This window comes from Nilaparvata lugens, chromosome 1, assembly GCF_014356525.2.
Source record: "Nilaparvata lugens isolate BPH chromosome 1, ASM1435652v1, whole genome shotgun sequence".
In the NCBI taxonomy this organism is placed as follows: domain Eukaryota; kingdom Metazoa; phylum Arthropoda; class Insecta; order Hemiptera; family Delphacidae; genus Nilaparvata; species Nilaparvata lugens.
In genome coordinates, this window is record NC_052504.1 from 27399502 (window position 1) to 27414486 (window position 14985).

General features: G+C 33.1%; 2 protein-coding genes across 7 annotated transcripts in view; one reads left to right on the plus strand and one right to left on the minus strand.

Annotated features, from left to right (window-relative positions):
• Window positions 1–8230, plus strand: part of LOC111064130 (protein scribble homolog) — a 121538-nt gene extending 113308 nt beyond the window's left edge. For 4 of the 5 annotated variants that reach the window (XM_039423827.1, XM_039423822.1, XM_039423828.1 and 1 more), the window contains one exon: window positions 4450–8230. In XM_039423827.1, coding sequence (XP_039279761.1) covers window positions 4450–4761 — 312 coding nt within the window. In that variant the 3' untranslated portion in view covers window positions 4762–8230. Of the gene's footprint in view, window positions 1–2359; window positions 2400–4449 lie in introns of all 5 variants that reach the window. The other variant, XM_039423836.1, reaches the window with a different exon arrangement.
• Window positions 8231–8262: 32 nt separating this feature from the next.
• On the minus strand, window positions 8263–13865 carry LOC111064136. 2 transcript variants are annotated; one of them, XR_005570819.1, is made up of 3 exons: window positions 12958–13071; window positions 12119–12340; window positions 8263–8980 (listed from the first exon to the last, which is right to left on the minus strand). XR_005570819.1 is itself a non-coding variant. In XM_039424136.1 (3 exons), exons 1-3 carry the CDS (start codon window positions 13451–13453, stop codon window positions 8757–8759), a joined length of 504 nt encoding a protein of 167 aa, XP_039280070.1. In that variant the 5' UTR covers window positions 13454–13865; the 3' UTR covers window positions 8263–8756. The 2 variants fall into 2 exon arrangements, 1 of the variants encoding a protein (XP_039280070.1); XM_039424136.1 differs by lacking the exon at window positions 12958–13071 and adding an exon at window positions 13396–13865.
• Window positions 13866–14985: the final 1120 nt, after the last annotated feature.

The window sequence follows — 14985 nt, forward strand, 5'->3', positions numbered from 1 at the left end:
ATGCATAAGCATAGGAAATCAAATTGAATGTGGTATTGGATAAATTTCTCACATAACATCATGACAATAAATAGAAAACTCCGCCTAAAATCCACACAGTGAAATACCGAAAGTTGTTTTATACAATAATAAAAAACTGTTATTTTATTAATATCTTATTGTAATTTAACATTTCATCATATTTTCAGTAATTAATTTTCTAACATTGATTCCATTAGAAGAATATTTCATTATATGGTTATGTACATTATCAACGATCTATGAGTTCTATCAAAAAGAGAAACACATTATTACGTTTAGTTTCTATCAAATTACCTAATTACGTAACTCAATTTTCCCGCTTCATGAATACTAATAGAAAAGTATACATGTATTTTGGAACGTATATATATGCTGTGTTTGCCAATTTCGATCACCATGTTTTCCGCTTGTAATCACTTGATTATTTTTCTTCTTGCCATTGTTAGTGAAAAATCACAGTTTATATCAATTGTATCATCCAGTCAGTTGTGTTCTCTTAGACAGAAGTTACTTGACTCAAGTTCGTAAATCGAAGATAGGATGGGTATCCTAGTGAGAGATAACCATTTCAGAAAAAAACATTGTAAATCAACATAATATGAATTTAATTCATGGTCTCTGTCTGTACGTTTCCCTTATTTACATACAATACATTATACATTCAATTAGATTCATCAATGAATAAAACAGGTTTAGATACAAACAAATGCTACTCACCACACTATTAGTAACTTCGAAATCTACGCAGCTGGCCTGAGCTGAATAGTCAATGGACACAGGATTACATAGCAAAGCGCCTCTTTATTGATTTGCTTGTTGAGAAGTCTTCTAGAACTTCTAGGAGGTCTAGTTATGTTTGTGACCCGATTTTAAGTATTATTTTTAAAATACAAATGAATCTTATAGACAAAATGTACATTAAATGCATTTTAATGAAAGAATACCTTGTTCTAGTCTTGTCCAATGACTATTAATTCATATATTTAAAGACAGTAATAATTGAATTTGTAAAATGAAACTCAGATTTAATTAAAGTTGGAAAATTCATAAAATTCAAGAAAATGATTCAATTTATTGGAATAGGATCGTAAAGTCTGCATGTAAATCAGTCTTGTAAAACAAAAGTCGTTCAATTGAATGATACGATTTTTGGTGTGAATGGGTGGGAATGTGGATGGTTGTGGGTGGCGGGTGGCTAACCAACTAACGCTGTGTGTGCGCCAGACGAGTTGCGCCCAGTTGCGCCCGACCAGCGATGACTTTCCGCGGCTGGCAGTGCGCCAATCGCCTGGCGCAGTTCGTGTCAAGGAGTCTGAGCGCCTGCTCGGAGAGACAGTCACTCTGCGCACCGAGGAGTATGTCGACGAGGCCTCGGGCGAGCGCAAACTGCGCACGCTGCAAATTGTCGAAAAACTTATCGAAAAAGAGGTAGTCGAACACAACAGAGCGCACTCTGCACGCATGAATACATTCTGCCAAAGATATTCTGTTTGTTTTCAAGTCAACGTTCAAACTACACCATTATCTGGTAGAAAACTATATCTTCATTGGCTGTCCAGTGTGAAATTCTTCATTATACTGTTATTCCTTTAAGTGCAACTGAACCTCTGTGTAACAAAGTTGATTATCCTGAGAAAATGCGTCGGTCCCGGCTGCATAAACAGTCGGTAGGTCATGTCAAAGACCCTGAAATTGATCAGGTGCGACCTGAAAACTCTGACACCAGACCTGAGCAAGCCAGGTTACTCAATATTATTATTATTATTATCACCCACAGAAAAATTTCACTGTAAAGAGACGCATTCGTTACATAGAGGTAAACAATTTCAGATGCCATATAAAAGAAACGTAAAATTATGTAGATTCAATGATGAATAAGTTTGATTTGGAGCTCTCTGTTGAACTTGAAGTTAAATTACGTATTGTCTCTATTTTTTGTGTAGTTGAGAAGTTGAAATTGTGGTAATTATTCATATTGAATGAAAAAGACTGAGAAATTGTCAAAAACCACTGATTTATTGATAATTAGAAAGACCGGTTTCGGTTATTACACCATTGTCAATCTCTGATAAACTAAAACCGGTCTTTCTGATTATCAATAAATCAGTGGTTTTTGACAATTTCTCAGTCTTTTTCATTCAATATTGTCTCTATTTATTGTTTTGTAATGTAGATTACTGATTTTGCTTATCTTATTCCATTGAATTGTGTTCTTTTTAAATTGTATTCATTAGATTATTTATCAGTTTATTATTTTATAATTTTATTCTTCATTTGTTTTTCCCTCGAAACATTATTTTTAATTTTGAAAGCATTATTAATTTTTCCTTGCTTACAGCTTATTCAGTTTGTTTGTTCCATGTATAATGAACAGCAAGGTATGTCTACTTGGAATAATTTTATAATTAATACGCACTTATAACTGTCATTCCACAACAATCTACCATTAACTTCACAAATAATTTCTGTGTTGAATGATTAATTTTTGGATTAATTTGATTCCACCAATCTTGGATTCATAATTGTTTGACGACTAATAGAAAAGTATCTCAATCAGTAATCAGTTATTATTCACATTTGAATTCCATTGAAGCTGTGATGTAAATTACAACTTAATCATTTTATAATTCTCCCCTTGATCTATTCACATTATTCACTCCAAATTTGAATAGATATAACATGATAGAAAATTATTCACACTATCATATTAAAGCACTTTTCTGACGGTCAACACGGGACGATTTTCATACATAACATTTATTCGATTTCAAGTTGATTGTTGTCGACAGCTCGATGACGTAGATTGCTTTCAAATGTTTTATTGTGGTTGGTTCACAGATCTGTATTATATTAATAAGGTTATAATAGAAATAAATGAGATATTACAACAGTTATTCCTAGTCAGATTGTTTGAATTTCAATCACCAGTTAGTAGTGATAAAAGGTATTTTCGATAATAAACTTACCTCTAAAGATTATATCGAGTAACCTACATAATAAAATTTCGTTTTATTTGAGATTTTGGTTGTTTCGTTTTGAGTTCAGAACATGTATTTTTCAAAGCATGAAAAATATTGTGAGAATTTCCGGAAGTGCATTTTGTTCGCATGCTATAAAAAAATGAAGTAAAATCGCATGTGTAACCTTGCATGGTAGCAGGAAATTGCAACGCAAACGCAAGTTCAACTAATAATTTACCATTATGAAAGCATGCATGGATTTTATTGTTCTTTAAAAAAGCGTTAAACAATACATTTTGTAATTGATGTATGATAATTATGCACTCATCTGTTACAATAAGCATCAATTCCTACCTATAACTCTATAACGCCTATTATAAAGATAAAGCTCATGACGAATGCTCTCAAGCATTCTATCTCACATTTATACGCATTCAAATTTAAGGATAGATATAATGCGAATGTATAAGCTAGATCCTCATACTTTCGAAATATTCATTACAGTTTTTCGACATTCTCTATCATCAATGATGGCAATTATTTTCCATCGCACCTTTGAATGCCAAGTGCACTTGATTTTATATAACTAAAATAGTATCATAGAAGCACAAAAGGAAAGCGTTGCACTATTTCTTTGGCAAGCTTGCAGTGTAATTACAACACTCAATCAAAATGTTCACTTGATTTACTAAATTGATTATTATAATACTATACGATAACATACAACTTACGTTTATAATTAATTTTGCTTCTATAATACTTGATGTAGAGATAGTTGTCTAAACGAGATGTAAATACAATAATGACTTATCTGGATATGTGAGACAATCTTATGAATATGAATAAACGAATTGAATAATGGTTTGATAGTTGATGTCCAATATTTTAGTTCATTCAAAATATTAATTCTGTGGTAATACGTTTTTCACACATAGGCAAGCCATGCTTTAATTCTATATTCAATTCCATATAATGCAATAGTTCATGCAATTCCATAAAACTTTATCTTCCAATTCTTCTAGCTAGACTACCTGAGAAAATGAATAGGCCTAACAAGCTAATTAAAAAATGAGATGAACTCGCCATTCTATAATAGTAGATACATTCAATTTCGCCTGTTTTTATTTTTATTTTTTGCAGTTATTGAATCGTTAAGATTTCGATAAAATCCTTAGTTTTTGTATCACAAGATAACCGTTTTTTGTATTGCAAGTAATAAGACATATGGCCAAGCCACACAGGGCGTTTTCAGACGAGCCGGCACGGACAGGAAGCTCTCCGATTGGGTTGGTGTATCGAGAGGATGCTCTATGAACAGGAAGCTCTCTCGAATCAGCCAATCAGAGATTGGCCGCTCTAGACATCGTGCCTTGCCTACTCGTCTGAAAAACGCCTCTTGTAGTTTTAAACAAATAATTATAATATTTTTCCAACATTTTTAACGTAACTCATTTACTTTTACTTACAGGTGGAAACCACGAGAGAGAAGATAGTCTCGTTGGAATTGAGCAGTCCAAAATGGACAAGTGAAAAAGACACTGATGTGAACAGCGGCGACGACAGCTTGGATAGCAAACGGATTGCAAATGACTCGACCGACGAAAACGAAAAAGACGAAACCGAAGAAGAAGACATCGATGATGATGATGACGACGACGACGACGACGACGATGATGATGAGGAGGAGGACGATGAAGAACAAGGAGGTGAAGATGTGGAGAATGATAGTAGTAATTCCAGTTCTCCAAACAAAGATGTCGACCAAACGGTCAAGAGATAAAGTATTAGAACATTCAGATAAGGCATTTACATCCGTCCTCTTCCATTAACCAATCACTCATCATTTCATTCTGTTGATAACATCTGATCGAACCCCATCTCAAATAATGTCTCTTTTATAAAAATTAGATTGGTGAAAAAATAATTTCAATATTGATGATTAAGATGGAACTCCAGGATTATAAATTGTGAATAAGATAATTATTATTGTATCTATAAAATAATATTAATTTTTCAAGCCAGTAATTCTATTCATTGTTATAATATTCATGCATGAATAGTATTGCAACGGAATTGTTCTATGTGATTATTATTATTGTACATTGATTAATAGCTTAAGAACGTAGACATTTGAATAGTATCTTATTGAATGTCATTTCCAGTATTCAATCCGAATCATTAAAAAGTATTTTATTATATATGTAAGTCTAATCCAAACTTTTATATTTTTACAACTTTTGAACAAATGACATGGCCATTTTGTAAGTAATGTAATAGACATTTACTGTAACCTGCGAACATTCATAGTGATTTTTGTGAAATTCAAAATCATTGATTTATACAAGTGTACTTAATTCGGACACTAATTATCCTTTTATTGGAATCAGCTATCATAATTATAATGTAAGATAGTCTGCGATAGTTTAAAATTTGGGACAAAAATCCATCACTCTTCTTTTTAAAACTTGTGGCGCTAATTTGTAATATTCTTCAAAACACTAGAAGATTTATTTTTCAAGCATAGCATTCTTCAAGTTGAATACAAGCTTCTATATCCAAGGAGCTCTAATTTTGTTGCTAATCTTCATTGATTTTAAATCCTAAAATAATCTTTGTGCTTTCATTTCACATTGAAAAAATAAATGACTTACTTCTACCCACGTTAATTTTAAATCTCTTTCTGAGAAAAATTTGTAATAATGATTAGAGTGGGTTATCGTACTTCATATCGCTTACCGGTGTACGTTTAAACTCGTTCAACATAGATAGAATAAAGCAAGAATCTTTCAACAGATGATAAATTGTTGAAAAACCAATTACTTGTTTGGAAAGTATCCAGTATTGAGTTATTACTCATTTGTGTAGCCTTCAAATATTATTACATTCCCAAGAAATGATGCGTAACTAAGTCCGTCTACATAAACGATTCTTAAAAACGTTCTCAACCAATTAGAATGTTTCTAGTAACCTTTCAAGTAATGCAACCAAAGATTACATGGCTAAGAGCGTTCTTGATAATCGTATATAAATACGGTCTTACACGTGGTTTAAAACCGATCAACTATGAATATGAAGCTGGCACTTTTCAAGTTTTGCAATTTTCATTATAATTTTCTTAGTAGTTTGAGCTACATTCAAATACTGATATTGTGTTTAAAATAAGAATTATTGAGAATGTTAATTTGATTGAATTGGAAGAAATTTTGAATGATATTTCTTAGCGTCATTAGCATCTGTTTTATAATAACATAAAACTAATTATTAATAATAGAGATTTTTACGTTTGACTGTGAGCTCTATTCTTCTGAATTTTATGTTTAGTTCAGTATTATATAGGAAAATCGTGGGTCCAGTTGATTAACTCTAGCGTTTAATTTGAACAATTCCATTTTTCTATACTGTCTAAACGCCTGTTGAAGCTCTTTAGTATTCATTCCAACATATTAACCTATAATTTGCTAAATATATGTTATTTATTACATCATATTCTAATTCATTCCTAAGCGGATACCTCACTTTGTCGTTTGTGGAAATTGTTCCCGCACGCTTCTCTTGTAATTACAGTATTAATGTTCGAAGAATGTTCAATTCTCAAACAACTTATTTGTTCTATTCGTACTTGAAGAATGAAAGACAGTATTAACTTTACACAACTTGCAAGTTGGAAATAATCTGTTGGATAATTTTTATAGAATTGAAACTGTTATGATTAAGTGTAGCCTACTATTTATTCATTCAAATATATATGTTTATTCATTATACTATCTCATTTAATAGCTCAACTACCCATTCAACTTGACTTGCATTATAATATTTTTATATTCATTTCAAAGACATCACTCAAATTTATGTAATCTACATACTTGTGTCATATTTATTCATCATATCATCCAAGTTTAATAAATTGTATTTTCATCCCACAATATTTAGTGATTAATAAAAATTGAATTATTAATTGTTTGTCAATTTCTCTTTATTTTCTCTATTGTGATATAGGATTTTAAAAGCATGTATTTGTGATTTATTACAATCAGAATACTGTATAGTTGTATACTAGGATGTGTAAAAGATACAATACATATAAGATTATCATGGAAACGTTTTAATACAATAATGTAATTTATTTTGGTGTATACTGCCTGGAAAATCTATTATTGAAATGTTTAGATGATAGTGACGTATTTTGTAATACAGTATTGGATCATTAATAACTATTCACTTTGAATTCAATGGAGTGCAATTAAATTTTATTTACCAAGTTGCAATCTACACTGAATATTGAATATAGGTATCCAAGTTGAATGCAAATGTCATGCAGGTAGTTGTTTGTAGATCGAAGAGTATAATTTCATCTGGAATATTATTTCTCTCTCAAATTCACTTTCCGAGAAAAGCTATTTTCTCAACGGATTTGTGAGTTCTTGGCATTCCAGTTCAAATGCCCAGTTGAATCTCAATTCGCGTTTAACACTTTTCATCCAGCACCATGAATTCATTAATCTCTATTGGAATATTTCAACTGATGTGCCATTCAATCCGAAACTTGATGCGTTAGTTCACATCAAGCCTTAATTTTTATAGATAAATTCAACAATAAAACTTACAACAATTCAACGATCAATCAACTCTTATTTATTGAAATTTGCAATATCACAAGAATATATTTTGAAATAGTGATAGTCTTTTCAAAGACAATTATTATCTCGTTCCTCCAACCTTTAGACAGATGCGGTAGATAATAATATATGTTCTATGTTGAAACGTTGATTCTTAGAGTATAAATTTTACAGTAGGATAAAACTATTATTCAAGCTATTTAATCATGATTTTTTTGTAATTTCCGTTCTCAGTTGGTATTGAAACCTTTAACTGGGGACGTTATTCTGAAATAAGATAAAATTCTTCAATCAAATGTATCAAACTCTCCATTAATTTACTCAAGCAATGAACGAAGAAAATATTGTTTCTCTAACACAATTTCTGATGCATATTTAAATTATTACTTCAATTATTGCAGCATTGTAAATCTTTAATATTATTAGTAATTTAAATAGTTCTCAAATGAATATGTTTGCTGTGTTTTTCATGAAAAAATGAACATAGGCTTATTTATGAAAACCCACTCATTATTGGTGCAGAAAGCCTCCAAGTAAATTGAAGAATTCATGTTGTAACATTAATTTTTATTGTTCACCTTGGCAATAGATTGTAACTCATAACTCTGTAATAAACAGTAATGACATTGCTAATTCATTCTTTGTTCTTCAACCCTTTTACATATATATTTGTGAGCTCCTCTTATTAGCTATTTTTGGTTGCTCATGTAGTAAGAAACAAAACTCATGTCATTTGCTATGCCAACTCAGATCTATTGTTATTAGAAAAATAATGACAACTTCAAAACATTGAAAACGTTCAAGATAAATTTATAAGGTAATGAAAATACTAGCGATCCTGTAAAATGTATACACCAGTTCAATTATGAGAGTTTTTAAAGCATAAGTTAAATGTAGCTTAATATACAAGTGCAGCGAGCGAAGGGAGTACTTATAGACCAAATAGAACCACTGTTATATACACCATTATGACTATGATCACTCAAGCAAACTAACACATGTAGCCGACATCTTAATTTTCAATGACGACTGATATTTTCTCTATTAACCTATTAATACCATTTTCAAGTCTGTACCTGCAAGGATTTATATAGGATACACAGTTTTCTAATATTGCTAAGTTTGGGAAAACTCAACATAGTGTATTGTATTATTGTTGCTAGTTGAGAAGTAAGAAGCAAGTAAAGAATGAGACGACAAGCAAGATGAAGGCGGCTGGTGAAGTGATGCTTGAGTTGTTGCACAGGTCGACATCGCATGGTTTACAGGAAAAGTCCTGTATATTCTTTGCGATTGACGGAATCTTTTCTTTTATCAGGTCATAGCATTCGTCACTCTTCTTCATACAATCCCTTATGACTACTTTCTTTTTGCTTCCCTCATCTGAAAACAAGTTTATCATTGAGCAAACTAATAAACATTAAATAAGTTATATAATAATGGTATTGAATTGAATTAATTGAATGAGTTGTATTATCAAATATATGACTAGACTTATCTTGAATTAACATATATATTTGTTTTCTCAGTCATATTGAACGGTATAAGGTGCTAAACGATATTATTATATTGATCCTCGTGAATATCTGTACGGTAGTTCTCCTCTCTGACCATTGTTTTTTTTTTATTGCTCAGTGGCGGTCTGGGGTGACAAAAAATTTGAGATCAAATAATAATAATAAAGCTGACAATATTGAAAAAGATTCAACAAAAACCACCTCAAAATCATTTCGAACACAATCTGTCCCCATTATTATCTCTTCATAACTATGGTCATATTGCAGATTAAACCCCCAAATTTCCTATTTTTCCTCTCCCCTCAATCAGCACATCTTTCTTTCAATCATTAGGATATCTCAAGCCACTGCTAGCATTTAGGTACTTCCAACTGAAGTAGGCCAAACTCTCCCACGAACAGTGCAAGCAAACAGTTGAAAAGAAACTTCAGAGTTTTTGGTTTTGTCAACTTAAGTTGGAAGGAAAGATAGCAGTGACTTGGTCTATCCTAAGGATATGATGATTGAGGAAAGAGAAGAGAGAGAATAAGATATGAATATTTGGCGTTGAGCCTCCAACTTGATCATAATTATGAAGGCAGACGCAGAGGATAGGTGCGAGGATGGAGTCTATGAGAGAAAGAGAAAGATGTTCGTCGGTAATAAATTAATGTATGTTGCGTTTGCGTGTCTATCAAATTAGCCCTGACAGTTGGAAAATGTAGGTAGGCTACCATTCTGCTGGGATTTCAATCTGATTAGTTTCCAATAGAATCTATTAACATTCACACTCCAGCTCTAGAAAACAATGGCGGCGCACACATACTGCGATGTCGTGTCCCCACTCAAATTAACCCTTTACTCAGATTTCAAGGCGTCAATTGAGTTTGTTGTTGAGGTTTCATGTCAAAGTTGGGTTATGGTGAGACATATTTCATGCAACTCTATTCACGACAGCAAATACGTTTAGATGTAATTATCTCGTGATTGCTGTTATCATTGTTTGAGCAATGCTAGGTCAAAGCAGGGGTCATTTGCATGAACCAAAATATCACAAGAGTATTGACAAAAGTGTTAATGATACAGATACAGTATCAAAAAAATGATTTCATATTCACCTTCAGCGCTAATAGATATGTAGCCTAAACCTTTCAGTTTTTATATCAGCCTAATTGAACAGTTTCAGATTTTTGTGAGAGAAAACTCAATCTTCATCCGAATCTATTGTGAAACTGACATAAATCGGTTGCGTTTTTGATACATACATGAAACGATTTTCATGAAATGAAATACTTTGCCTTGGTGTGCATATCGCCTTATAAACTGTGATTTCAGATACAGAAGTTAGTCTAGTCAATGTGTGAGTTTACCAGTCAATGTGAATGTTTGCGAAGGAGAGTCCAGGAGTGAGCAGCAACCCAGACCTGCGTTTCCACTGTAAAACAAATACTGTAACTTTCCCACTGCAAGTATTTATCACTGCAGTAAGTATTGAGTAAGATTGTATTACCAGAACAACATAACATAATCATCTACTCAATTGAAACGGTAAACTATACATTATGTGTTTTAAAAATATGTTATGCAGGTATCTGATTTATTGCACATTGCTAAATTAATACAAGATACCTATTTGATCTTTATTTCTTGTGGATGATGCCCATATGAGTTTTTTGCTTGTGCGTGGGTAATGAAAAGTGAGAGGGTGATTTATTAATGCGTTGATCAAACATCCATGTCTACCAGCGGGGTTCGAACCCGTGACCTGATAGCACTAGCAAACTGAAGGATGCAACGTCTCGGCTACCCTGGTCGGCTTGTAATAAATTAATGTATGTTGCGTTTGCGTGTCTAACAAATTAGCCCTGACAGTTGGAAAATGTAGGTAGGTACCATTCTGCTGGGATTTCAATCTGATTAGTTTCCAATAGAATCTATTAACATTCACACTCCAGCTCTAGAAAACAATGGCGCACACATACTGCGATGTCGTGTCCCCACCCAAATTAACCCTTTACTCAGATTTCAAGGCGTCAATTGAGTTTGTTGTTGAGGTTTCATGTCAAAGTTGGGTTATGGTGAGACATATTTCATGCAACTCTATTCACAACAGCAAATACGTTTATATGTAATTATCTCGTGATTGCTGTTATCATTGTTTGAGCAATGCTAGGTCAAAGCAGGGGTCATTTGCATGAACCAAAATATCACAAGAGTATTGACAAAAGTGTTAATGATACAGATACAGTATCAAAAAATGATTTCATATTCACCTTCAGCGCTAATAGATATGTAGCCTAAACCTTTCAGTTTTTATATCAGCCTAATTGAATAGTTTCAGATTTTTGTGAGAGAAAACTCAATCTTCATCCGAATCTATTGCGAAACTGACATAAATCGGTTGCGTTTTTGATACATACATGAAACGATTTTCATGAAATGAAATACTTTGCCTTGGTGTGCAAGCACATCGCCTTATAAACTGTGATTTCAGATACAGAAGTTAGTCTAGTCAATGTGTGAGTTTACCAGTCAATGTGAATGTTTGCGAAGGAGAGTCCAGGAGTGAGCAGCAACCCAGACCTGCGTTTCCACTGTAAAACAAATACTGTAACTTTCCCACTGCAAGTATTTATCACTGCAGTAAGTGTTGAGTAAGATTGTATTACCAGAACAACATAACATAATCATCTACTCAATTGAAACGGTAAACTATACATTATGTGTTTTAAACATATGTTATGCAGGTATCTGATTTATTGCACATTGCTAAATTAATACAAGATACATATTTGATCTTTATTTCTTGTGGATGATGCCCATATGAGTTTTTTGCTTGTGCGTGGGTAATGAAAAGTGAGAGGGTGATTTATTAATGCGTTGATCAAACATCCATGTCTACCAGCGGGGTTCGAACCCGTGACCTGATAGCACTAGCAAACTGAAAGATGCAACGTCTCGGCTACCCTGGTCGGCTTGTAATATCTTATATTATTTGATTGTCGAAAAATGTAAATCCCCTCACCTGACAATTCAGCTTTCACGCAAACCTTGTCTAGGTTCAACAACGTATTAGGTTTGAAACTTCTAGGAATGAACTCATCGATCTTTTTCGAAATAGTTGAAACTACAGCATTTTCCTTGCATACTTTCACAAATTGTTTCAGCTTCCTGTGTTCAAGCTCTGCACAATCCGCGGATTTTCTTGAATCACACGAATAGCAACTGATTGTCTCCTTGGATAGGCCTGCAACAATCTCACATATTATGAGCAAACATCTTCAAATATGAGTAGTGTTTTTCGGCTATTAAAATAAATTCATTGTATGTAGGTATTTATTAAAATACTATCAATAATATCCATAAGCTGAGGCCCAATTTCTACCTCCTCCACTGTTATCCATTCACCATCCAGCCGAAAGATGTGGCAGGCTAGGCCATAAAACCTTGTTTCGTTTTTTTTTTATTTTTTTTATTTGATGTACAACTGTTTCATAAATCTCAAAGATGAAAGATTTTAATCAGAGGGTGATTATGTAATTCTGTTCGAAAACAAGAAGGATTTCATATTGAAATAAACCTTTTGTGGTTGAATCCCTACATGCATGTTTTACCTCTTTTTTCACTACAGCACCATTAATTCACGTTTTCTCACCAGTCACCATTGGAAAAGAGAACAAGATTAACGATTACAAGATTACGCACAGTCCGCGTAAGCTTTCTAGCGTTTACATTTTAACAAGATCAGTTTTATAATGGAACTTCCAGTACCTTCATGTATCTTCATCAATCATTTATAATAGGATGAACTTCAGATTACAGAACAACAGATTCATGCATTGAATTACGGTAGTAATAATGAACCTTCTGTGACGATGTGACTCCAAACTGCTTCGCTATTCTAGTGTGAATCATATCGAATTGATAAAAATAAAAGAGACAACAATTTCTCTTTTATAACTGCATTGCTATTATAGATGAGGACAACAACTCACGAAAATGTTGCAATATGATGAAGTTTTTCTGAGGTAACGGGTGAGGTAGGTCTCCAGACGGTTGGGTTGGAGCGTACCCTCCAGCCTTTTGTTAGTAATGAGCTAGATTGGACGGTTGAGATAATTGATTTCATCATAAGCAGACTATAAGGGTTTTAGATCAAGTTGTATTTTTATCCATCCCGATCCAGAGACAATTTATGTATTGATAATTTCTGTATTTTGCCAAACTGGATTGATCATTATTGACTGGATTGATTACGTTGGACGATTATTTTCTATATAAAAACTTATTTCTATAACTCACAAGAAATTATTTGCAGGAGAAGCGAAATTGAAATAATAGTACAATGGTAAAGATCCATTATTTTGATTTACTAGTTGTTAAAATCACAAGAAGTTTGTTTAGATATGTTATCCTCTGTCGAAAACTGCGGTTCAATGCACTCTGTTAGTGCACTGTACTACACTAAGCATACAGACCGGGAAAAAACGTTTGTTGTTCAACATGTGGTTCAGTGGTTTTACTGAGACCCCTAACACTGTTTTAATTTAATCGTAGAATATTTATAATGAGAGAGGCGACACTTTTCCTGGTATTTATCCTCGTAGAAGTTGTGATTAGATGGTATTGTGAGGTTTAAAAATAAAATAAAATTTTCCTTTTGCATGGTATATCTAGGCACAGCGCCCACGGTGAGACTGTTCCACACCTACCGTTGCAAACTAGTTGCTTTTCAAATAAGTTTGCAACTAAAACAAAACTTCAGTCCGCACACCAGTGCCTACTGGCAAAGGGCTTGTAGGGCTTTTTCTAGTAGTGAAACATTTGCCGAATTCAAAGTGATGACAGTACGTCAAATTTATATAAAGAAACTTCTCTATTATGCATGGATGAGGAAGGATGAATTTACAGTGAATAATAACGTTTCTATGTATAACCTGAGAGTTACATCTCATAACATTTATAATATTAACTATTCAGATTTGACAATAGTGCGAAGACAATTGGGGTATCTTAGCTCAAAAATAATAAATATCATGCCAAATGCATTGTCAGAATATCTTTCTAATAGGGGTAGACAGGGGATGGAACAGATAAATAAGTGGGTGATACGAAAATTTTTCTTCGACATCAGTCAAATATTATAATTACTAGTAATTTATTGTTAACTTCGATTTTTTGTAGCTTTGATTATTAGTAAATAAATTTTTATATTGTCTAAACAGCTGATACTCTCACTCAGCGGTCAGGGGTTTGCCCTTGCTGGGTGGTGCCATCCATGTAATTTTAATTTATTTGTAAAATAGCATAATATTATAATCTAGAATATTTCTTTTGTAAGTTTTTTATTTAGTATTTTGTTTTTATGGGCAATAAAGATGTTAAAAAAAATCAGTTGCATCTATACTCTCTATTTCTATTATGTCGTACAACTGAAGTCTGTAACTCAATCACAACCGCAGGTCTACGGTTGTATTTGACTGGTTTCAGAATGGTTTGACATAGTCAGAAACCAGCAATCGCGTCGTTTGCGCCTTCCCAGACCAATACATTGTCAAGGTCCCAAAACAGCTTCGCGCGCAACTGGTTTGCAACAGTAGTTGTAAGACAGTCACACCGTGTGCAGTGGGCCATATGTTTTGTGGGCCATATATTTTTCACTATATGAGATTAATATCCTGAAGAACCTCTCCAAATATTAGTAGCTTCGTGATTAATATATTTGGAAACTGTGTTTAATTAATTAAAATACGATTCGAAGAATAATTAACATTCAGAACATCCTGCGGGGAAAAGATATATAGGCTAGCACAAGTCTAGAAGAATAAGCTGGCTGGAATATGTGCAAAGAATGGAGAACAATAGGGTGCAGAGGCAGATGCTTGTTGGAAG